Here is a 25,815-nt window from a genome sequence, read left to right as displayed (position 1 = left end):
TGTCAGTATAGCCCTTTTCCTTTGCAAAAATAGTTAATAAATGCGCAATAATTCGAGTTAATTTCCAGAAATTCATTTAAATGGCTCAAAATGTCTAAAATTCATAACTAATTCATACGAACTCCAAATTGAGCCATTCAACTTGCAAAATTCATCTAAAATTGTGCTCTACGTGTTGCTTACTTTTCATGTACTACTTATTTAGTTTTTAGTACAGTATTCCTCATTTTGCGTGCCAACATGTAGAATCCGTTGTTTCCGAAGATCGCAATCGCAAGGAAAAGAGTTCGGAAGACCGTTTAAGGAATCGGCCGATGACAAGAAGATTGCCAGGACATGAACAACTGGGGCTGATTCATGAAGAATATTTTGAAGATGATAAGGAGAATCTGCAAGAAGGAAACAAGCAAAATCCACAATGGTGTCCTGGTAGGATTTTTACTAAGAATCAAAAAAAAAAGTTCAAAGCTTGAGGAACATAGAAGCAAGAAGTTGAAGGAGAGATCAACCATCGGCGGAAGCGTATAAGAAAAGAATGGCACGTGAAGAGCAAGATTGTTAAAGCCGATGAAGTTGAAGCCGATCGAATATGAATTTCAGCTTCAGCTAAAGGGAAGGCTTTTGATATTGCTGAAGCTTCAACGTCCATGTCGATTTCTAAGATCGGCAATAAAATTTATAGGGTGCGTTATATGCAAGAAAGAAATGGTGACACAATGATTTATACTGGTGCAGGCCCTCAGGATGAGGTAATACCCTAGTCCAGTTGTTTGGTGGATTATCTTTGTATCCGTTGTTGAGTGAAGAGAGTGTCCAACCCCCTAAGCGTGCTGCCTATCCCCTTTATATAGCAGCAGGGTGATCGGCGGCAAGGTAGATGTGGTATCCCTCACTATCCGGGTACCTGCCATCCTTCAAGATATGGCAGGCTAGGTTTCCATTCTCCTATTCCCCGTCATTTATAGTAACAGACTACATGGGCCTAGGCCCGTACAACATTAAAGATTCAGCCTCTGAGTACCGCGGTGGGCTACCCCAGTACGATAACTCCCACAGTAGCCGCTGAGTACTTTGCTTGATGAAGAGCCCAAGAAACTCGTCCGCCTGGAGTAGGGAACAAAACTGGCCAAGTACTTCTTCCAAAGTCACTAGTTAGGATAACGGTCTAGACCCGGGTGAAAATCTTCAAAGTCTTATCTCTTTCCTTTGTTAGGGACGGAAAGAAGACTTTATTTGACTGTGCGCCAAGGATCTTGTGGGCCGGTCTGCTTTAGGAAACTCCAGGTATAAATACCCCTGGCGGGAGCACCATTGCTCCCCTTCCCCCAAATTCGCTTCGTCGCTTCGTCTTCCTTGCTCTCTCCCCAATCGCTCTTCACAGCCAGTAGTTAGTGATGAACCCTGAGTTCCTCTTGATACTCAAGGCAGTTGTTTGGCCCAATCTTTCGGTGAGTTGATGATAACTACGATTTGGGAGAAACATTGACGATCCGACTACAACCGTACGATACGTTGTGTTGCGTCTTAGCGATCGATACAAGCAAATCAAAGAAACAAGCAAGAACAAGATAAAAGCAATCTGATATTACAAATAGAAATTGAATACAAATGATAAGTTGGGGTTTCGAAGAACAAGCAGACGGACGGTCTAGCTGACACGTGCGCTACAAGCAAGTAGCAATGGCTAAACTTTAATCTATCAGAACCTGAGAAACTCTAAAGGGGTACCTAACTATTTATAGAGGTGGGAGGACGACCAAGAGGGTCCAGGGGTCATGCTACACCAGATTGGGTTGCACCCCACATGGGCCCCACTTGGGCCGGGGTCCCAGACATAGTTACAAGCCCATAGGCCCATTACTGGTGACGTGTCACCTTGCTTCTGTGATTGCGGCCAAACGAGATAGAATTCCGAGATGAGGCTGGATCCGTTGGAAAGACGACTTTGAGAGCTTTCCATCAAGTACTCACGGGTCCAAAACAGAGCACGTATGTAGATTTGGCGCTCGTTTGAAGTCAGCAATGTAGCACGTAGCCGAATCAGATTGCAACACATGGAGGACTTGATCTTGATGTCTTCTTGTTGATTCATGATATGAGCAATGGTTGTATCCAGAGTAGCCATGGTCACATCACCTTCCCCTTCTTCATGGAAAACCGTCCTCGGTTTTTCCATATGGTGCTCTTCCTGTAGTCCATTTAGAACAACCTGTTTCATCCACTCAAAACTAGAAAAACTTGAACTAATATGATTAGCAATAACATGTCTCTCTAGCTTGCAAGTTTTATCCATATCTATAGGACGTTCTAAATTCGAACAAATGTAAACTATATGCACCAAATTTATTCATCTGTCATTATATTCACCAAAGATATGAGAAATAGCATTAGCTGGACATGGCAAATCAGACTTAGCAAATAATTTCTCCTTCAAATTATCGAGCTCACAAAAATTATCAAACTGAATATAGCCCAAAGTATTTAAAGAAAATATCAATTCATGCTCCTCTACTTCATGAGCAATGTGAACAACATGCTTAAAATCAGCAGAATTAACATTAGGAATAACATGTTCATTAACTAGTTGTGGCATTCATATAAGTGAAGCATTATCATAAAACTCTTCTTTATCACAAGGAACAGCAAGTAAATCAACTTGTGACAAAGGAATTTCAACATTTGATTCCACTAACGGTTGCTCTACTTTAACATGAAAAATGGACAAATTTACTTCGTTGACAACACTCTCACCTTGATTAATTTCAGCACCATTTACTTTACCTTTGATGTCCTCTTCAGATAATGGAGATGCCTCTAACTTGAGTGCGAACAATGGAATTGGCGGGTCATTCATGTCTCTCTCCTCCTTTTCGTGATTACGCACTTTCTACAAATGAATAGTAATTGGAGGCAAAGACATAGCGTATTTCTTTTTCTTTTTCTTTTTTTTGGTGCGGCTTTTTTTCTTTTCTTTTTTTCACCTTTGTACCTTTTTTTTCTTTCTTTTTTTTTTGATTTTTTTTACCAAAAACAGACTCAAGACCTCAATGTAAGCCTACAGGGACTCAAACATAAATATAAAAATTACAGGGACTCAAGTGCAAAAGTGCAAACCCAAAATTAAAATTATACAAAAATGGAATGTACTCGTCCCACAGGTTCCATTTTTACAAACAAATATTGAATCCGACAACAAAATAAAATGTTACCCAAGTGTCTGATAGACCCGGATGGAATCACCGTGAAAGAAGGGAGTCGGACTCAGATTGTCTCGGCAATTAGATAGCAAGCTAGATTGACTTTCAGATCGGCGTTGGTTTGAAAAGGCTGCACACGTGGAAAATAGAAACAATATCACACTTCCTTTCAGCGTGGCCCCCAAATAGAAACCAATCTACAATTTCTAGCACTCCATCCAAAAACCGATCTACTTTCCCCTTCTCTCTTTTTCCTCGCACAACAGAAACAAATCACGGCCGAATACAAGCACGGGTAGGACGGCAAACCCTAGATGCAACTCAGCAACTCCAAAACCGACCGACAAAAACTTCTGATATCTACAAAAATAGAACCATGGCAACGAGCCGATTCCGTTTTCGTAGGTCCCGACGACAACAGAGACACGCTGGTGGTGATGACTGTGGTACAAAACGTGACCAGAACTCGAAACTCTAAACGAACTAGATGCTAAGACTAGCAACACGATGTGACGATGCAACACAAAATTTAACAAAGCAAAAACTGAAAAGAACAATGCAATGGCACAATATGGCTAGGTAAATGATACAATTTTTTTTTGTCTGGCTATTTTTTCTCGTTATGGTAGATAAAAACTCACCGAGCAACGAAAGCTCTGATACCACCTGATAAACCCTGAGTTCCTCTCGACACTCATGGCCCGATCTTTCGGTGATGTCGTAGACTTTCCGGACCTTCCATTATATTTGAGGGATGAAGTGAATAATTCAAGTCATCAAACAAACATAATGAAACATCCGACGCCTCGAGAGAAGAATATTGGAGACATTGCTAGGCCTTTAGCCTGCCAGTCAACTTCAGCCTGAGATGTGCCCGTCAAACCACTCGAAGGCGGCGACCAGATGTGTTACACATTCAGGAGACTTGACAAAAATGGCTAAAGATCTACAACATCTCAAATATTCTTAAGTTATACTCATGTGAATCTATTTCCCAGGATATGCACTAGATTCACACTTTCATCTCAAGCATGATTATACATAGCAAACACAAATAAGATGAAAGCGATTATAAACTACATCTACTTTAGTTACATTGGCCGACCGGCCAAATAAATATATAGAACAGCGGAAGCTTGTCTACCCAATCCACAAGCACACCGACTAGGGGTTTACTCCATAAGTTCAAGTCCTAGAAGAAGCAGTCGATTACCCGCATCACTCAAAGACTAAGTCTAAAACCTGCAAGCAAAAGATTAATTCAATAGCAAGAGTCAGTACATTGTTAGAAATAATGTACCGGCAAGCACCAAGACAAGCCTAACACCCTACTTGCAAGGCATATAATCAAGGAAGGCATAATATGGTTCTTTTTAGCATAAAGCAAGTTTTATTTGCATAAAACATTTCTAAATCAGGTTTACTTTCAAATAAATTTCAGCAAGCTAGTACTTGACATATTGGGCATCAAGGTAGGCATTAATCATGTATAAATATGCACCTCATTGCCTTCCATGGCAGCAAGGAGATCATTCTCAAATCTCATCACAATTTGAAGGTAAATTTCAGCATTTAGAAGAATAAATACAAGTCTATACTCAATACATATCCACACGTCGCTTTTGACCGCGAGCACGGCTAATCGATTAGTTTTTACTCTACAGAGTTTGTACACTTTACCCACATGATGCGAAATAATAATCATGCAAGAGCATGGTACGCGATACATAAGTACCCGATTTATTACCCACAACAAAGCTTTTCCAAAATTCATGATTTAGCCTTACACCAGCACGATACGTGTTACTCCATCCTAAGCCATACAGGTTATATGACCTAGAACCGTTAAGTGGCGGGCCCACACCTTAAATTTAATGCCATGGTGGCATACACAACAAGAACCCACCACGTGGCACAATACCGTTGTATTGGACACGCTTAGTCACCTAAACTACCACTTCGGGGTAAATAGGAAGCTCCTCTGAATTATACGAACTCATACACACCGGCCTACTAGAATGTAAGGCTAAACCATAAATAGTTTACTAAGCTTGGGCTATCCCATACTAGCACATGTGGTTGCACTGTATACGAAATGAACTGACATTGAGTGAAGTCCTTAGGTCGGTTTGGGCACACTCTCCCCCTATCGGTACACAACTAATCACCATATGTGCACCACTTGAGGCCCAAACCTAAAATCCATGTTTTCCACCATTTTATTTATCAAAATCACAAGTATTAAAGTTCTGTCTAGATTAATTAAAAATCAATTTTCATGTTTGTAATGAGCCCATAATGACAAGGAAGACCATTCTAAGCATGGCTAAGCTTTATAGTAACCTAGTGTCACCAAAACTCATATATAAAGTGGTATAGTCATATTGTTCCTAAGGTTAGGAATGAGGAATATGGATATATGTGGAGTTAAGGTGATAATGCAAATAATAGGAGTTTATCTAACAAGTTTAACAAAATTTTAATTTATTAGTGTACAATCCACATGCAAGATTTGCAAACATTTTCAATAACCTCCAAAACATAGGTTCAAAGTGATCAAAGAGATGGAGGTGGGACTTGCCTTGAATCAGGAAAATGTTAGCACCTAAATTACTTCTTCACCGTTTAAGCAATCATCTATACAAAGTACACATTATGCAATTAAACACTGAAATATGTGAAAAATCCAAAATGCTCTAAAATGGATGATTTGTGCACAGTGAATAGGTACTGGTATAATATGAATTTAGGTGAAATAATTTCTATTTTATCTCTTTTTATTTGGGAGTTATGAATTTTAGAAGTTTCCTTAGTATAAGGTAGTATCACCTAGGTAGTGTTATAAAATATTTTTACAAAGTGATGTTTATTAGTTTTGACTTCACAGAGGTGTAGAGAGTGTTTTCTAAGACTAACACATTTGGTTTCACAATTTTTGGACTTAATATGAATTCTTTATGTATTTTACAAGTTATAACGTGTTATAGGTGTATAGTGTTCTATAGGTTCATGGCTTTAGAGGCTTAGGTCCAGAACTTGCCTCATCTGGCTAGTGATGTATAAAATGAGTATTTTAGTTAACTAATCTAACCTTAGTTCATAGGCTTATGGTCTTTATTATCATGGTTCATATTTTATAAACTAGGGGAGCTCTAGTCCATGCTAGCAATTTATTATATCAACCTAGAAATTATTATATGAGCTAAGTGCCTTAAGTTTTGGTGGATGGGGATGGAACTATGCATTCACTGGTCTAACAAGTTTTATTTGGGTTTCATTATAGCTAGAGTGTATTTCTATATACATTTATATATATACATATTGCTCAATCGATACTATGTGATTAGCACCTATCCTATAAATTTAAAGTTTAGAGCTATAACCTGTACAGAAGGTTCCATATTTTATTTTACTATGTTGAAGCCCACTGTTTGCTGGTTCTATAGATATTTGGTTCACTTCATTTAAACTAAAGATGAATTTTCTACAAATTTTACAATTTAAGGTTGCTCTATGTTGGTTATTACTTGGCTTTTATCATACAGTAAGTATATAATTTTATTTTATAACTTGGAAGTATATGTTTTGGTGATTCTACAGAACTTGGGTTTACTCAAAAAGGATCTAAGATGAATTTTATATGAACTTCTAAAATTCAGCTTATCTAAAACTAGTCATTTTAAATATAATAGTTTCAGAGGCATTTGATCTAAAGTATGTATACTATTTCATTTTACTTTATAGGAAAACATAAGTTGATGGATCTATAGAAGCTGAGTTTGCTCTAAAATGAGTTGAGATGAATTTTATATGCATTTTATAAATTTGTGTATGCTTTATGTATGATTTATCTTAGACCAATTTTAGAGACAAAGTTTGAACAGTGAATGTCTAGTTTTATGCAATAACTCTAAAGTTCATGATTTGGTGAGTTCACAGAAATTTTATTTACTCTAAAATGAGTTGTTTTCAATATGTTATGGATTTTATAAGTTTACATGTTTTCCTGTTGAAAATATAAAGCTTTTAGTATTATCTTTTTACATTTTCAGATTTTTAAACTCATGGGGTCCACCTGTCGGTATCAGGACAATATGCAAAAAGGCCCATAGGGTTTCAGGAAATCAACCCGCAGTCCTAGGTCCATATATCATTGATTGGGAACATTACGTAATGAACCTTATAGTTGTTTAAATTCTCAAAATGAAGTCCCTGACTCCTTTTTCACACGCACAGAGGCAGAGCAGCCATGGCTGAGCTCGATCCCGGGTTCACCGGCGGTGAATTGGTGGCTCGGTTGGAGTTGCGGTTAAAATATAAAATTAAGAGCATGTTCTTGCGATTCCATTCCTCTAGTTTTCTTGGTTAGGGGACATCGGAGTAGCGCCAGCGGCGAGTCCGAGTAGAGGATGTTTTCGGGTGGTGGTGCATGTGCTTCTAAAATCATGTATTGGTTAATTGGGTGCATGCATGTATGTTCTATAGGCTGCTGGGTGCTCACCGAGATGCTAGACAAGGCTGGGGATGTCTGCAGATTCACAGCGACGGCGAAGCTCCATGGCGGCATGGCACAACTCCAGGGATGACGTCGGCTGCTCGATCTGTAAGGGGAGTCACCAATACGGTGCATACAAGAGGTCAAAGGCTATCTAGAGAGGCCATGCATGCATGGAATTTGACTGACGCCCACCAGAGAGAATGGAATCGATGATGGAAGCGGTTGAACGGAGTTGGAAAACACGATGTCGACCTCCAAGATCGCTGCGCCATTGGATGGGTTTCTTGAGGGTAAATGGAGAGGAGGTTGAGGTGAAGCTGGTGGCGTGGTGGCTCGCTCCGGCTTGATCTAGATTGATGGCAACAGCGACGATGTCGCTGCGGCGGTGCGCAGAGCGCGCTCCAAAGCTCCGGTGTGCACAGCAGCGTTCCCGTCGATTGGCTGCACCAGAGAGGATGAAATCAAAAGAAGAAATATTCGGCATGGTGAGGAGAGTATGGAACGCAAGAGAAGAGGAAACGACCGCGGCTCATCAACGATTCCGGCCATCGTCTTATTCGCAGCCGGCGATGGAGAAACAGTGGAGAAGGGCAGCGAGGATGCTCTCCCTCGGATGGATCGGCACTGGAATGGTGGGTGAAGAGTGGTGACGCGTCTGGAAGAGGCAGAGATGGAGCTCGGCGTTTTTAGGGCGTCGACACGTCGTGGCCACGCGTCGCGCAGCATCCAGAGCTGGTCGGCACTCGATCTCTCCCTCTCAGTGTTTCTCGGTCGGCTAGGGAAGTTGCACAGAGGAAGGGCAAGCCGGAGGGATTGACAAGGGGGCCCAGGTCGAAGTAAACTAGGTGGAAGAGAGATGTGTGGGCAGAAACATGGGTGAGCTTGGTTTTTGGACGAATTTCCATAATTATTTTCTCCTCTAATTTTGTAGCTTCAATACTTAATGTGTTGACCAGATTAACTAGTGTTGATTTTACTGAGGTAGGTATATATACCTAGTTTCCATTTTCTTTGGTTGCACTTAAAAATTATGAATGGATTACTCACAGAAATTAGGAGAAGATGGGCTCTTTGGAAACTAGTTTAAATTTTAGGAGACCTAAACAGAGAGGATAAATTCTGGAAAAATTATATTTATTCATGATAATTAACCTAGTATTTGAATAAATTATTTTCCTTATACACTTCCATGCAGTTAAATGCACTTTTAAACAATTGTTTGGTTTTAGCCGATTGAGAATTATAATCAGTCTATTATTTGACTGGTTTGACTTATTTATTTGAGGTATCAGATTTATTTATTAATTGTACCAAAATTACTGTGTGTTGTATATGTTAAGTAGAGCCTACATGAATTTTCCCATGATTTTATCTTGCACGAATTATTTTAGATAATTCGCAAGACTTATCTTTATATATGTGTTTTCCTCCTCATAAATGCATCTAGTAAATTTATAAAAATTATATTTGGACTCTCCTTAACCTGAGGTGATGTTGATATGAGGTGATGTTGATATGTTAGAATTACATATTACCTTACACATGTCATAAGCTTCTTGCCTATTATTTATGTATAAGTTTACTTTAGTATTAAATTAAGCGAATGCTTATAGAGATGATTAATATAGAATATACCCTACATGAGTTAGGTCAACTTCCCCTAGGTTTTAAAACGGAAATTTTTGGTTCACAAAATTGAAGAACTTTCCTTTCAACTAATTTTGACGAAAATTTCTTCATCCTAAAATTCGGGTATGTTACAATCGGCTGGTATCGGCATCGGCTATTATCGGCTATCGGCTAGAACTACTCCATCGGCTTGTCAGCCGATTGGCTGTTTTGATCTACTATTTGCATATCTTGTCAGTTGCAGGATTAAACTGACTGGCACGCCCACATCTCATTAATCTTTGGTCCTGCACTGGAGTTAAGCAGATCTCCCAAGCCTCGTGTTTTCTGTCAACACGCTTTTGGCACGCCCGGTGGGACATTTAAGAAGTCAGCCAACAATTCTTCCTCATAGCCGAGAAACAACCACCACCACCATCCCCAGCTAGCCCGGGCTCTGTTAAGGAAAATATGCTGAAATTAGGATTGCCTAACGTCAATGAAGGAAACGTCGTGCCGATCGATCCAGAAAAATTCACACCTTAGCAGAAGAAAGAGTTTGAAGCAATATTGCAGCAAGCACAGGATCAGTTCTTGAACTCATTCATGCAGACCCGCAAGGGGACACTTGTTCAGAAGTACAAAATAAAAGTGGTTGGTGATGATCTTGAGACCAGTTCTTCTAAGGATGGAGATGGAAAACAAGCTCCAGATGGCTCGGCTCAGCTGAGTAACAAAAGTGCTACCGACGGCTCTCTAGGAAATCAAGGTGACAATTATCAAGGGGTCCATGGAGTGCAAGGTGACGGGGTGCATGGAGTTCAAGGTGATGGTGCCCAGGGGTTGCAAGGAGGAAATCTTAATCAGAATAGTGATGCGGCACAAGATTTTTTCAGTAATTTCCAAGATCGGGTTGACTACGTTGTGCATCATGCTTTGATCAATCAATCTGGGGTGTTAGTCAATACCTTATCAAACATGATGAAGTCAATAGCCGATGGTTCAATAGCTGAGCATCAGGCTGCAGGCCCGGTTTATTTGCAAGGAGGTGTCTTTCCAAATTATCGGTCTTTGATTACCGATGTTCAGCCATCAACTCAGGCGGTTCCCTCCGTTGCACCAACATCTCAGCCGACGGCACTGGCGTCAACTCCCCTACCTGTTCCGTCAGCACTGGCGCCAGGCCAGCCAGTGAACCCTCAGTTGTTAATAAGAGAGCAGCCACAGCATGGCGGGCAGGTTGCGAATCGGCTGACCCAAGATCAGGTTGCTGCCACGTTTCTACCACCTCAACCTATTGTTGATCCAATACAGCAGCAGCCGATTCAACAGACGCCGTTAAGACAGCAAATCATTTAGCCGATCCAGCACCAAGGTTCAATAGGCGCATCGGCTGGGTTTGCAACGCCTAGTAGTCAGCCTGTACAACAATTTTTAAATCAAGTTATCCCAGAACACTTGGTTCACCACGTACAGCCGGATGGCACAGTAATACCTCAAGTTGTTCCTGAGCATTTGGTACGTAATATCCAGCCGAACCTTCATAATTACCAAGGGGGTAACTTGAATTATCAATATCAGCCTCCTTCCCCGCAAGCCCAATATCAGCCAGGGGGATTGGCTCAACCTCAGTTTGCGTCTCAATACGGTCAGTTTGAGCCCATGCAGCAACAGTCACAAGGGGTAGCTCAGCAACGACCATGGGTCGATGTGATTACTGACGTAATGAGGAAACAGTTTGGGCTTAAACCAAAAGAGACTGGAAGCTTTTATCGGCAGCCTTACCCTGAGTGGTTTGAGAGAGTTCCTCTTCCCAATCGGTTCAAAGTTCCGGACTTCTCCAAATTTTCGGGACAAGATGGTGTGTCAACTTATGAGCACATTAGCCGATTCTTAGCTCAGTGTGGTGAAGCATCGGCTGTAGACGCTCTGTGTTGACGAAAAAATCGAACACACCGGCCTGGGAGATCTGCTTAACTCCAGTGTAGGTCCAAAGATTGGTGAGATACGAGCGTGCCAGTCAGTTTGATCCTACAACTGACAAGATATACAAATAGTAGATCAAAACAGCCGATCGGCTAACAAGCCGATGGAGTAGTTCCAGCCGATAGCGATAATAGCCGATGCCGATACCAGCCGATAGCGATAGGGTATAAGCAATCGGCTATATGTCCAATGTAAATAATGATATGAAGGTAATCAGCTGACGATGATGTAATAAAATAATAAAATAATCTAGTAGAAACCAATCGGTTAGAAACAAAATATAATAAACACTGATCCGAAGGTTAAAGCATACATCGACTGGAGGTCCGATGTCATGAAATCCACAAGATTAGATTAAACAATGAAACCTTTGTTGTCATCGGTGAAATCCAACTTACATGTATGTGCAATCCTTATGAGCCGATGCAACGTCCAGATAACTCACCGGCTGAAACCCCGAAGAAACCCTTATTGGCAATCAAGAAGCAGGCTAGAGATTATGGTTCTAAGCACGACTTAGTAGATCAAACTTAACTGATGCAGCACTAAGTATGAAAAGTAACATAATATCTAGACAATCAAGCCATTGACTGAGTTTTCAGGGTGGTAGATGTCTAAACTAATCTAATCTAGCAACGCGATTTAGCCGATACCGGCAGAAACCCTAAAACGAGAAACAGCCGATAGAGCTAAATTGATATGCTAAGACTAGATTAACAGAGACATATGATAAATAGGTAGGCAAATATATCATCCAAACCAGAGCAATCCAAGAGGTCGAATGTACTGATGCAGCCTTGAACGACGCTGACGTAAACGATACAATTGCCCGGGCCGGCGGAACATTGGACTTACCCCTTAGCCGGAGATCGAACACCGATGCAGCCCCGCGTCAAGTGCCAAGTCCCGCCGGACTATAAAATAAAGTAGAAAAGGTAAAAGATGGCGATGCGCCGAATTGTATTGATCGTGAAGATAAATTACATAGACCCCCGGGTGTACATATTTATACCCATGGATTGATACAAGTCCTTATCAGACAAGAAAGAAACTTTCCTAAAGATAAAAGGAAAAGATAAAGTCCTTATAGGACACTAAACACACTTTCCTAAAGATAAAAGGAAACTAACAAACTATTCCTAATTAATAGATAACTTGCCATGCCGCATTCTCTTTGAACTCGATCTCTTATGGATTAGCTTCCTTTAGTAGATCAATTTCCTTAACCGAATATAGCAAGAATCCGACAACTGACGACTTGACAACTCTCATCGGCTAATCTCAGGAGTTCGAAGCCGATGCTGACTCTAAGCCGATGACTACTCCGGGCTTACCAAATTTCACTGTTAACAGTGGCCAACTCGGTTGAGATGACCTTGGGGTAGATCTTGGCCGAGTTCGGGATACCGAACGGGGCGGAGACCCGGCCTCTTCCCAACTGGTTCGAATCCGAGTCGAGGAGATAAATCTTGCCGAAGTCGCTGGTGATGAAGTCAAGGCTGCTGAACAGGAACGCCTGCCCGGGAGGGAAGACGAAGTCATCAATGCCGGAGACGAAACCCATCGCACTAGTCGGCGAAGAACTTGACGCTACCCCTACCTGGCGCGCCAACTGTCGAAACAAGATTTCGGCAATACTAAAAGGGGTGGCTATCAAGCTGGAAAAGTGGATGGGTTGAGAGACAAGGAATTTTATACAGGTTCAGGCCTTCTTAATCAAGAAGTAATACCCTACTCCTGTCCGGGGATTAATCCGCCGAGTATATTATTGATCATATGATCTGGGAGAAAATCGTCTCCCTAGAGGCACCCGGACCCCTCCTTATATAGGGGAAGGGGTCCGTATTACAAAGCACAGTCCATATTCCTAACGGAATAGGTAGTTACAGATAAGATACAATCGTAACCAACTAGGATCCCGGGTATTTCCTTGACATACAAGTTTGGAATTTAACCCGAGTCCCTTTAAAGATATTCTATCTATACATGGCACCCCATACCCAGTCGAACTATACATGCCGTGTAGGTATGGGTTATCCATAATCTCCACAACATTGACCAACCCAAGGTGATTATTACTGCGCTCAGGCTTGATGTCGAGCTTCTCGTATGACTGACATGGTCTTGACGATTATTGCATATCACTTTTTCTTGCAAGGAGTCGACGTCTTCTACTCGGATGCCCCGTTGCCTGGGGTCCGTGGCAAGAGGTGCGCTGACGAGTTGCCTTCTGGCGAGCGGTCATCGAAGCACACGGCTTCCGGCACAACTTATGCGGGCACGCCCGGCAGGGTCGTTGGAGGTCCCAAGGTGAGTGAGCAGCCGGCCAGCACAGGGCCATCTAACGTCCCGGTGAAGGGGAAAGGGGTGCAGTCGACCCCTCCCTCGAGCGCCATGAATAAAAGGTTACCCAGCGAGATAGGATCACCTGGGACTCAAGGTGGCATGATGAGGGCGCAGCTACCGCGTGTTGGGCCATGGAGGCGGCTGGCACTAAGTCAAGCCCCCCTCCTTGGAGTGGGAGGCCTCGAATCGGTGCACGGAAGATCCGCCGGTCCTCCAGGTTTGTGTTGTCCATGATTGCCATCACTCCTGTTGACTCAGCGAAGTTGTTGTATCACTTTGGAGGGCTTTGGCAAGCTATCGACCCAGGACGATCCTGGGAGGGCCGAGTCATCGTTAGGCATCAAAGGTGCTGGCGCTCAGGTGGATCCGGAGCCGACGCCGGCTGTGGCCGGAGAGCAAGCTGATGCATATGGCGATGCTGCTCCTGGGACGCAAGTGGCGGCTGAAGGGGTGAAGGCCGGGGATGCCTCCGTCCAGCCGGGTGCAGCCGGGGAGCACGCTAATGTATACAACGACGCTGCTCCAGGGGCACGGGCGGGGGCTGAAGGGACGAAGGCCGGTGACGTCTCCACCCAGTCGGGTGGAGAAGACGATGGAGACCTCCGCGAGCAAGCTCCGGGCACTCAGCCAAGCGGTGGCGATGGGGCCGCCGAGTGTGCCACCGGGTCGTCCCGGCGAGGAGGCGATGCAGGGGCCAAGACCAACGCTGGAGGCCGGTTGTCGTCATCGCTGCGGCGTTCCCTGCCTTGCGCCTTTTCTCCCCTGGGCGCGGAAGGAGGGCCGGGCCGGCATGCCGGGAAGGAGGCCACTGGGAACAATGAGGAAGAGGTTGAAGATATTCCCCGCCGGCAACGTGCGCTTCCCTGGACCAATTACATCTCTCCTCTTCAAGCTTCCCGGTTCTAGGTGGGCCAGCAAGAGAGGGAGGCCTTGAAGAAGGTGTTTGATGACGCGGCCGACAAGGCGGACGCTGAAGCCATGAATGAGGCCGGGATCATCCTAATGCAAAAAATGCAGGTTAGTAACTGAGTCCCCCTTAGCTCCCGTTGTAGGTGGTGATGATCTGTGAATCATGACGACGTGTAGCGATTTGTCTTCGGATTGTAGAACTTGTATGCATGATGATGTTGTTGCTGTTTGGCTTGTATGACCATGTGTTGGATGCAGAAAATTGCGGAGCGCTTTGAGGCCAAAAGCGAGCCTCTGGAGTGTGTCTTCAGTAATGTGATGGAGATTGAGGGGATCCGCCGGGCTGTTCAGTGGCAATTCGAGGCCAGGGAGTGACATGCCCAGGATTGCCAAGCTGAGGTAGGATGGCATGTGCCTATTGCATATTGTTCTTTTGTTGGCGCTGTCTGGGTGCTTTACGGGCGTGTTTTGTCTTGCAGTAAAGGCTGAACAGAAGGGGGCGTTGGATGCAGCCGACTGGGAGAGAAGGGTTGCCCAAGCGGAGGAGGCTGGTGGCAAAGACCAGTGCGGCCAAGTTGACGGCGAAGCTTGAAGAGGCGTTGAAGGAGTCAAATGATCTTCGTACTCAGCTTGCCTGTAACTTCCGTCTCAGTTTTGCTCTTATTGGTTTTGTGCTCACCTTATGGATTGATGTTAGTTTCCCTACAGTTGCCCAAGCCACCATCGAGTCGGATGCCGCCGAGAAGGAACAGCTTGCCAAGGACTTGAAGGACAAGACGACTGCCTTTGACAACTTTGCGAGCTGAGGTTGATGTGCGAGCGAAGAACAATCGAGTGCAATTTGAGCACTTTGAACGGGAAATGTGGATGGCACAGGCTCGGCGTGAGGAGCTGGTAGAATCGCTAGCTCCCACTCTTCGGCTGCTGCTTCCCTCCTGGCAAGAAGACAAGGATCCCATCCAACTGGCGGCTAAGCTGATACCTGAGGGGCCAGCTGCTTGTCGTCGTATGTCGGAGTCTGCAGCCTCCATCAGCGCCAACCATGTCCTAGCGGTTGTGAAGTACTCCCTCCATCTACTTTTGATAGTCATATTTCATCTTGGCACACAGACCAAGGATAAGTAATTCTACTTATCATCTATTTAAACATGCTACTAGTTATTCCTCGTAAACAAGCGATTCATTAATATTTACATTTCTCGATGCCCATGCAGCCAATCTTGTGTGGAAGAATGAAGAGTCACGCATTAAATCCGAGAAAGTCATTAAGAGGATAGGATGTTGGATTGAAATATGACTATCAAAAGTAAAATTTTCAGATTTGGAAATATGACTATCAAAAGTAGATGGAGGGAGTAACACTATCCCTGAATTGACCTGTCGATGATTGAAGAGGGGTATGCTGGAGACTGCTCCAAGGAAGACAACGACTGCCTGCTGGAAGAAGTTGGTCCTACTGCATCTGCCATGGCGAAAGATCTTGACCTGTAGGGCTGTGGCGATTAGTTAGTGATGAATGGTTGAACTCTAGGTGGAACTGATTTACGAACTTTGATCTGTGACTTTAATTTGTTGCTTTTGATGTCTTGAAGTCTTGCTTGTTGATGAAGTGCTATGTTGTGACTGGGTAAGCCGTCATATGATCTGATTGCAATAGGACTTCGGGGTATGGATCTGGGTGGAGTTCCATGGCGCGCGACCACTCAGCAAATAGGCTACCCAGGTGCGAAGCCCTCAGGCGGGTAGTGACACCGGGATGAGTAGAGCGCAAGGGCTCGGAGCCCCTAGGTGACTTGACTACTGGTGCGCGGAGCTCTAGGCAAAAAGGGGGCCAGGGCTCGGGGTCCCAAGGCGACTTGGTTGCCAAGGCGTGGAGCCCCTAGGCGAGTAGGGCGCCAAGGCTCGGGGCCCCGAGGTGACTTGGTTGCTAGGACGCGGAGCCCCCAGGCAAGTAAGGCGCCAGGGCTCGGAGCCCCAAGGCAACCTGGCTGCGAGGGCGCGGAGCCCATAGGTGAGTAGGGCGCCAGGGCTCGGATCCCTAAGGCGGCTTGGTTGCTAAGGCACGGAGCCCCCAGGCGAGTAGAGATATGTTTTAATTGCATTTTATTTCATGTTGATGATTCATATATAGAATTTGAGGAGATGCTCTATATTCCAGGAATTCGAGATTGCTTCTCCTTCCAATGTCGCTAGCCTGTAGGATCCTAGCCGAGTGACGTCCGTTACTATGTACGGGCTGAGATTATGCATTTGGGGCCAGGCATCTTCATCATGGCATATGCGTAGTGGGGGATGGCCATGAATTTGGCCATGGCTGGTCATCCAAAGATGGCGTGGTACGTTGTTTCGAAGTCGGCCACCTCAAAGACCACGTTCTCGGTGCGGAAGTTGTCCGGGCTGCCAAATGTCACCAACAGGGTTACTTGTCCGAGAGGGATTGACGAGGTGCCGGGTATGACCCCATGAAAGGGTGACTTGCTTGGCTCAAGTGCTGAAGCTGGGATGCCCATGTCCTTGAAAGTCTTAGAGAAGAGGATGTTGAGGGTGCTATCGCCGTCGACAAGCACACTTTTCAGGCGCACCCCTTGGATTACTGGGTCAAGGACGAGGGGGTAATGGTCTGGGTGTGGCATGTGGTCCGGGTGGTCTGATCTGTCGAAAGTGATGGCCACCTCGAACCATCAGAAGTATTGACTACGGACCAAGGAGCTTCTTTTATGTCTAAGGAAGTGAAGAGTTTTGCCGAATCTTATGGTATTAAGTTGTTGAGTTCTTCTCCTTACTACGCTCAGGCTAATGGATAAGCCGAGTCGAGTAATAAGACATTGTTGAAGCTGGTAAAAAAGAATATAGAGGAACACCCAAAGAAGTGGCATGAGGTGCTTTCTGAAGCATTGTGGGCGCATAGGATTTCTAAACATTGTACTACTAAAGTCACTCCTTTTGAGTTGTTTATGGTCAAGAAGCCGTTTTACCGGTTGAGGTAAATCTTGGTTCTCTTCGTTATATCAAGCAAGATGATTTCTCAAGTGAAGATTACAAGACATTGCTGGGAGACAACCTTGATGAAGTCATCGACAAGCGTTTGAAGGCTTTGGAAGAGATAAAGAAAGAGAAGAAGAGGGTGGACAAGGCGTACAACAAAAGGGTGAAAGCAAAGTTGTTTCAAGTTGGAGACTTGGTTTGGAAGACAATTTTACCTTTGGGTACTCGATCCAGGGAGTTCGGTAAGTGGTCTCCTAGTTGGGAGGGTCCTTATCGAGTATGTGGCATTGTTCGAGGGAACGCATATTTTTTGGAGACACTTCAAGGAGAGCGTTTTCAGCGAGCAATCAACGGGAAATACTTGAAGAAATACTTCCCGAGCATTTGGCAAGACGCTTAGGAGGTACTATGGCCAGTAATTGGATTATCGCCCTAAGACCAAAAACATGTTCTATGCTTTTAGATTCACGTTGTTAATAAAAAAGGCAGGGGGGCATGTGTTTACACCTAAATTTGGCACCTAGGATCGAAATAGGAAAAATTGCCAAAGTTTGGTGTCCTGCCGGTTTCCTCCAGAGAGGGCCGGTCTGACCGCTATGTGTTGGCCAGTCAGACCGTCGGGTGAGGGCCGGTCAGACCGGCGGTGTGTGGCCAGTCTTATCGGCAGATCCGAATCCGGGTCTGTTTCGCCTGATCTCGAAGTTTCCTTGCTCGGGAAGACATGTTCGGGTTTCCATTGGATTCTATCCCGAGTTGGACGTGGAGGAGGGCCTGTAGAGGGCAAGAACAACCCCTATATAGGGGGGTAAGGCCGGTTCATTGTAACAATCAATCAATCGAATCGTTTTTCATATTGCTTTTAGTTTTCTCTTAGTTTGTCCATCTTTGTCGATTTGCGCCGTAAATCATCTGCCGCCGCTGCGAGAGTGCGACACCTCTTTGTAGGTTTGTCCTGAAAACCTTCTGTTTTGCCCACGAGACGGGTAGTTATCTAAAATCGGCTCCGCTAGCCGGTTTAGTTATCAAAACCCATCTTGGTTTAGCTTTTACTAGATTGAGGTGGTTGGCGACTCTAGGATTACCGCAAGGCGTTTAGGTGTTGTGATCATGCTTGTCAACTTGTCACAAAAAGTTGCCAACAGCAGCGATCACTGTATACTATTCCTTGTATATCCAAGGGACCACATCGTCGTAGTTCTTGATCTAGCCCACCACGATGAGAAGACGTTGATGGAGTTCCTTATCTTGCTGAATTTGTAAGTTTGAAACATACCCCCTGCATACTATACATATTAGAAACATATTAGATGTAATGTTAAAGTTAGCTCAAACAAATATTTTATCTTCGTAGAGGACACGACTATCACAAAAGACATGGCTGGTTCGTAAAGGATCAAAAGAGAACAAAACTTCTCGTAAAGGCACGCTGGCCGATATGTGATCATATATGCATTAAATTAATGATGTGATTATTAGTTCTTAATACTGACGTGTTTACTGTTCTTACGTAGTGTTACAAGCAACCCAGCGCCACTAACCTATACGGATATTACGTGTAAGAGATGCTCAGAGTCTGTGGGAGATACATAACTGAGTTTACAGATGTAAGTGATCGTGCTCCTTACATATAGGAAATAGTTCATTTAAGTTGATTTTAACACATATCATTTTTCTTCTATTTTCATAGCTCCCGAGCATCCCATATACTGCAAACTGGTTCAACCAAAAAATGCTTCTCAACTTCTGCGTGAACTTATGCCGGATCATTCGTCGCGACATCAGTGAACTTTTTATGGACCCCCAATTCAAAAACCTAAAAGAGTGGGACAAAGAACATGCAATAGATTAAAAAAGATCTATTTGTGAGGGAGTCATAGCTTGTAACATTATGAACACTAGACATGTCACTACTTTAATGTGTACATGTACATATGCTATCTAATTATATATATGGATGTTTGTGATTGAGCGCGAATAATTTATATATAACTGTACCATTCAAAAACACATACACAAAAGAAAAAGAGTAGAAGTGCGTAGATCTTCCCAAATGGTTAACATGTGTTAGGGTAACTATACGAATCTATTATCCCGTGCGATCGCTCTAGCACATGCTAGCCTACTGGGATTATCGATTATCCCGTGCGGTCGGTATAACTGGACCGTACAGGATAATCGATTATCCTGTGCGGTTTACTTAACCTAACCACACGGGATAATTGATTATGCCGTGTGGTTGGGCCGCCCGCACTTGAAAATATGGATTTTCGCAGAGACCTGAATGCAGACGGACAAGACCTCCGCACGGAAAAGGCCATTTTGACCGCACGAAAAAAATCTTTTTTTACTAGTGGTACTTGTTCTAATTACACGCAACTGCATCAAAGTATGCAACATCGCAGGCAATAAATAAAGCAAAACAATCTTGTCGAGTGAGTATAATTAAATCAAATCCCATTGTGCTTAAATTACATACAAAACGTACAGTGTTCATCCTGCGATAAGCCCGTGCTGTAGCTATCTGCCCTCTACAACTGTTACAGTCCAGCTTCTTGCGCTGTTGGACCGGCTGGCCTCCGTGTCGTCGCTGAGGCTCCTCCCCGTGCAGAAAGCAGGCTCGCACGGCTCCAGCAGCGCGGGGCTCTCGCTGCTCAGCATCATGGTCACCGCCGACATGGTCGGCCTGTGCCTCGGCTGCTCCTGGACGCACAGCAGGCCAATCTGGATGCACCTCAGCACCTCCGTCACGTTTGAGGAAGTGCCGGCGATAGACTGATCCAAGAACTCTAAGCTCCGACCTTCCTTCCACAGCCTCCAAGCCTGAAAACAGCAGCGAATTTGTCATCGTTCTCCTTAATTTGTCATACGTCAAGTTTATTTGTGAAGTTGTATATATATGTAAGAAGAAGATTGAGAAACGTTCAGAGGTTTTTCAGCTAGCTTTATAAGGTGGTGGATTAGACAACCTGGGTTTGAAGTCTCACTCTTTTAATTATTTGATATTAGGTCATTCCCTAATGTTCACGTCTTTTATATGTAAGAAAAGATTGAAGGAGGCATACATATCTAAGGAGGTTCAGGTCGAGCTCATTGTGGTAGAATCCTCTGTTCTTCTTGCCACTGACAATCTCCAGTACCAGGACGCCGAAGCTGAAGACGTCAGATTTCATCGAGAATACGCCGTCCATCGCGTATTCAGGAGACATGTATCCGCTGCAACCACGAGAAGATGTAATTAGCATAGTGCTTTGCTACACATTGCTGCTGAAATTAATTAATGCATCAACTTACTATGTCCCAACTACTTTCTTGGTATATGCACTAGTCTGGTCAGTTCCAAATATTCTCGCAACACCGAAGTCTGAGATCTTGGGGTTCATGTCTCTGTCAAGCAAAATGTTGCTTGCTTTAAGATCTCTATGAATTATCCGTAGCGCGGAATCTTGATGCAGGTATAGTATTCCCCGCGCGATCCCGTTGATGATATTGAATCGCTTTGACCAGTTTAAAATTGATTGTTTCTCTTCATCTGAACAATCATTCAACAAGCTGACGTCAAGATTACATGTCATGTCAGTAAAGGAATACAATAGGCATTAAGATCAGAAGTTGAAATGGCAACAACTCACTGAACAGGAAAGTGTTGAGGCTACGATTGTGCATGTACTCGTAGATTAGCATCCTCTCTGAACCGTCAATGCAGCAACCAAGTAGCCTGACAAGATTCCTGTGCTGAAGCTTAGCTATCAGCTTGACTTCATTCTTGAATTCGCGGAGACCTTGCGTCGATCTACGTGACAGTCTCTTGACAGCTATATCTTGTCCGTTGTCAAGTCTCCCCTGCAAAACTTATATATGTCACCAGTTAATTCAGAATTACTAATCAATTAAAATCTGAAGATGCCGATCATATGTTTTGACAGTCCTAACTCTCAAGCTCAAACAATACATTACCATGTAGACAGGGCCAAATCCTCCTTGGCCAAGCTTGTTATCAGCTGAAAAGTTGTTGGTGGCGTAAAGAATGGTTTCTATAACGAACGACGGCAGATCCAAATCCTGGTGATTTCCCTGACCAGCAGGACGCATGGAATTGTTGTCCTGGGCATCGTTGGATGCAGCAACATGGTTTCTTTGCCAGAAGGGAGTAATCTCCCAATTGTTCAGTGCTGAAGCAGTATGGTTTCTTTGTCCGAAAGGAGTAACCTGTCCATTGTTCAGTGCTGATGGGATCGCCTTCCTGTTCTTCTTTGCCTTGATGACACAAATGACAAGTCCAGCTAGAAGCAACAATAGTGCGACAACGGATGGGACAATGATTTCGACGAGCTTAGCTGTCTGTGAATTGTCTGAAACAGAATTGGTGGCTGCAAAATTCACAGAAAAATTGTTCAGTGGCCTACTGGAGGAATCTCTTTTCTCAACTTGCCAATCAACTACCTAACTTGATGAAAGTGGAAGTAATTGACAGTTATTTGCAAAAGCCAAGGCAGGTTTCAGCATTCAATTGACCAACAAGAACCAAAGAAAAATGAATCTGATTTTGATGTTCTACTGATCCTTATTGGCAGCAATCGTCTACTCCAACCTAATTAGTTCTAATTCTAAACGGTTAGCATTAGTTAATATTTTTCTGATATTCTTGTTACGTTGGCGATAAGGAACTGAATTTTCTTTGGGGATAAAAGGTTGATCAGTTGGAAGTCAGGTACAGAAAAGGATTGGAGATGAGTACACTGAATATGAAATGGCAATACATGCGTTTCTTTTTCCAACAGTGAACATCAATGTGGTTGGACCTAACAGCAGCTCGATTTAAAACCCAAACTATTATGTAGAGGTTTGGGGCTTTGACTTTTGATGTTTAAGTTTGATCAGCAAGTGAGAACTCTGAGAAGAAAAAAGAAGGAACTTTTAACTAGCTGCGCAAGTAGCATTGCCCTAAAATTTTGACCAAGTACGCAACGTTTATAAGAAGTAAACGACAGGTATGCACTTTAATTACATGAACAGCGGAAACAAGGCTTAGGTGGGGACAGAGAAACTTGTAAGCGTGCATAATGCAGCAGCAAAACGTCAACTCTGAATGCCCCGGAAAGCAAAAACAGAAGTGCGTGTAGTGTTCTCTACTCTGTTTATACTGATGACCCCTAAAATAAACTTATAGCTCAAAAGAAAAGAAAAGTGACAAAGAAACAATAAAACTTTTAATCTAAAGAGTAGTGAAAAATGACAAATGAAAGCACGGAGTCAGCAAAGTAAGAGTTGAAGAAGAGATGGAAGAACTCACGGAGATCAGACGCAGCCAGGCGGACGAACAGGTCCTGGCCTCCGTTGTCGAACTGCCTCATGTCAAGCAAATCGGCCGTCCACATGAAGCACCCCTTGGCGTCCGCGCTGGTGACGTTGGCACTGGCGTAGGCGCGGCACGCGCAGTTGCTCAGGCAGCTGAGCCGGCACTCCTCCAGGCCCAGCGCCATGTCAACCGTCGCGTTCGCCGACTCCGGCAGCTTCATATTCCTCGTCACGGCGAACCCGTCGCCGCCGGTACAGTTGAGCGCCGTGCGCCTGATGCACCCGCCGGACCCGTCACGCAGCGCCCATGCCTTGGGGTACCGCGGCTCGAACCCCTCCGCGCAGCCGCACATCGGCGACTGCTCGACGTTGCAGACGCCGTAGGCACCGCAGGCGCGGTAGGCCTCGCACTCGTCCATGGGGTACGACGAGAAGACGCTCCACGACCGCGTCGTGTCGATCCACATCAGCCTCTGGATCTGCCCCGACGAGTTCATCACGAACCGCGTCAGGATCGTCGTGCTGTCGTCCACCTCGTACCGGTAGTATGCCTCGTCGGCCGTCGACACGTACTGGTAGCTCAGGAGGGTGTTCGTCCTGAGGTTCGGCACGCCGGAGAACTGGTACCCGTTCCACGGGCCGCTGCCGTACGTCCTCGTGGACCACCGGTACAGGAAAAACTCCGGCGAGCCGCTCGGGTCGATCCGGAAGGAGTACTCTCCGGGGGACGGGTCATCGGCCGCCCTCCACGAGTTCATGTACCGGTCAAGGCCGGTGCGGAAGTCGATGCCAAGCTTCATGCCGGGGAGCAGAGTGTCGGTCGGGTAGTCAAAGCTCTGCCACGCAACGCCGGCGCTGGCGAACCGCAGCACGAAGTTGCCGTTGTCAAGGAGCTGCGCCTTGGCGCTGCCGGCGCTCAGCACAGAAGCCGACATCACCGGCGACGCCCACACGACCCTGCCTTGCCCGTCCACAATGGCAAGGCTCCCATTGCCGTTGATCTTGAGCGTGGGCGAGCCGCCGACCACCGGGCTCTGACGATTGGCGACCCACACGACGGTCCGCGCTAGGATGTTGCTGTACCATATCCCGAGGTACCTGCGCCCTGCCGGGGCGACGTCCGGCGTGAAGAAGCCGAGCGTGAAGGTCCCTCCGGCCGACACGATCGTCCGGTTGCCCGCGAGTGGAGCCTCCATGGTGACCGTATCGACGGACGCGGCCGGCGAGAGGAAGAGGAAGAGAACGGCCGCCAACGGTAGAGCGCGCCACGGCCATGTCACCATCATGTTTCTTTTGGCGAGGCGAGTTGTCTGTTCTTCTAAGAACGCGACGCGATGGGCGCGCGGGTTTACGCTCGTTTTGAGGAGCACTCGCGCGGCGAGGCCGTGTGCCCCTTGTGTTTCTTCCTTTTTTGTGTGTGTGTTGGGGTGCGGCTGGATCGGCGGAGTTGTGTGGGTCTGGACATGCGCTGGGCCGCACTGGGATGGACTCGTGCCTCATGGCCAAGACAAGGGGTCCGTCCCTCGTCTTGTTTGCGTGGCCGATGTGCGCCAGGCTTGCGTGGTTAGTTGGGTGGAACGGGTCGCGTTTTGGTTCTGTTGTCGTCCGTCTCCGAGGATTTGGTTCACATCGTACCGACTACCGCGTCTCGCGGTTTGGGGACTGGGCCTGGATTACAGCCAAATGGGCCGCCCGGGCCGGCACGACAGGGCCCGGGACGAGGTCATTTGGGCTGGTACGGCCCAACCTACACGCTGGACTGGGCCATGCCCACCCATGGGTTGCACACCAACGGCTCAGGCATGGCCCAATAAGACTCGGATCGTGCTAGGCCGGTTCGAAGGAACTATAGTTCATCGTGCTTCTTCAAGGAATAAGTCTATTTTTCGACCCTCGTCTTTTGGGCCGTGTCGTATCAGCCTCATCTTTTTGCTTTATGCTTATGCTTATCAGCCAAAATTTGAATTTTCAATATTAAATTTAAAGCTGATTTTGGGGTTTTTCATCTAAGTTTATGTTGGAGGTATACCATGAAGGGCCTTCAGCCGGGCCTGCCAAAACCGAAAACTTGGGCGACGGGCTCGAACCGGAGGCAAGCGACGAAGGTCGAAGAGGAATACCCCAAGGGCGAACACCACAGCTCGGGAGTACACGTGCTTCGCTGGACAAGGACCCCGTCAGGAGGCCACACAGGCGGAGTCGGTGAGGCGAAAGCCTCAGCCCGAAGGCATAGGTTTCGCCAAGGCACCAAACCCCACCATGAGGAAGCCCAGCGGGCCGTTGCGTCCCCGCAGGGAGATTCGCCAGATTGATGGGCCAAGCCATCTAACCCAATTGGGGCCCATACATGTAAAGGACACTGTGTGCCCCTAATAATGTCCCTATCATAAGGGTAACCATGTAAATTCCCCTGTAAAGCCTAAACCCTAGGGGAGAGAACATGTAATAGGATTATAAATAGCCCCTCTAGGCCATGTAATGGGGGATCTGACAAAATTTCGACCAAGTAATGCAATTGTCCTTTTTCCAACCACTGTTGAGAGAACCACGCCTTTCGGTGTGCGCAGTTGTCTATTCGACAACAGCTGGCGCCGACCGTGGGAACCTCCGAGCGAAACCATTGAGAGTGAGCGAAACCACTGATGCCACCGAAGAAGGTCGCCAAGGAGAAAGTTGCCAAGCAGAAGAAAGGCGGAAGCGAAGCTGAGATGGTAGCCGAAGAGGGAGCAGAGCCTTCGTCCTCTGAGGGCGAAGCCGGAGCAGCACATCTCCGATCGTGGCTGCCACCTCTCCCATCTTCGGCGCCCACAACTTCGATAGATGCGGAAGCGGCGAAGGTGGTGGCAGCAGCGAAGGCCCTCCAAGTTAGGGACGTAGTCTTGTCCTCACAAGTGCCAGGGGCGCCTTCAACCACAGCCTTCACCCAACCGGCTTCAACGTCAGCACCGATCACCACCTCACAAGCCAATGCCACTCTTGAAGCACAAGCCG

General features: G+C 45.6%; 1 protein-coding gene and 1 long non-coding RNA gene across 3 annotated transcripts; both read right to left on the bottom strand.

Moving 5' to 3' along the window:
* Positions 1–4,187: 4,187 nt before the first annotated feature.
* Positions 4,188–8,352, bottom strand: LOC9271084 (uncharacterized). Of its 2 annotated transcripts, XR_010740468.1 has the most exons (4): positions 7,888–8,352; positions 7,699–7,798; positions 5,779–5,834; positions 4,188–4,439 (listed from the first exon to the last, which is right to left on the bottom strand). It is a non-coding gene; the product is annotated as an uncharacterized lncRNA (long non-coding RNA). The 2 variants fall into 2 exon arrangements; XR_001544276.3 differs by lacking the exon at positions 5,779–5,834.
* An 11,587-nt stretch (positions 8,353–19,939) lies between these two features.
* Positions 19,940–24,414, bottom strand: LOC4333240 (receptor-like serine/threonine-protein kinase SD1-8). The gene is made up of 6 exons (XM_015772684.3): positions 22,820–24,414; positions 21,484–21,896; positions 21,159–21,369; positions 20,821–21,058; positions 20,592–20,742; positions 19,940–20,349 (listed from the first exon to the last, which is right to left on the bottom strand). Exons 1-6 carry the CDS (start codon positions 24,108–24,110, stop codon positions 20,047–20,049), a joined length of 2,607 nt encoding a protein of 868 aa, XP_015628170.1. The 5' UTR covers positions 24,111–24,414; the 3' UTR covers positions 19,940–20,046.
* Positions 24,415–25,815: the final 1,401 nt, after the last annotated feature.

This window comes from Oryza sativa, chromosome 3 (genome assembly GCF_034140825.1).
Source record: "Oryza sativa Japonica Group chromosome 3, ASM3414082v1".
In the NCBI taxonomy this organism is placed as follows: domain Eukaryota; kingdom Viridiplantae; phylum Streptophyta; class Magnoliopsida; order Poales; family Poaceae; genus Oryza; species Oryza sativa.
The sequence above is the reverse complement of the archived record's forward strand: the minus strand, read 5'-3'. Positions and strand labels throughout refer to the sequence as shown.

Excerpts from the sequence above, each read along its gene's own strand:
- LOC4333240 (XM_015772684.3), bottom strand. The coding sequence starts at position 24,110 with ATGATGGTGACATGGCCGTGGCGCGCTCTACCGTTGGCGGCCGTTCTC. Across the intron at positions 21,897-22,819 it reads CCTGGCTGCGTCTGATCTCC|CCACCAATTCTGTTTCAGAC; the intron begins GTGAGTTCTTCC and ends TGAATTTTGCAG. Across the intron at positions 21,370-21,483 it reads GATTTGGCCCTGTCTACATG|GGGAGACTTGACAACGGACA; the intron begins GTAATGTATTGT and ends TAAGTTTTGCAG.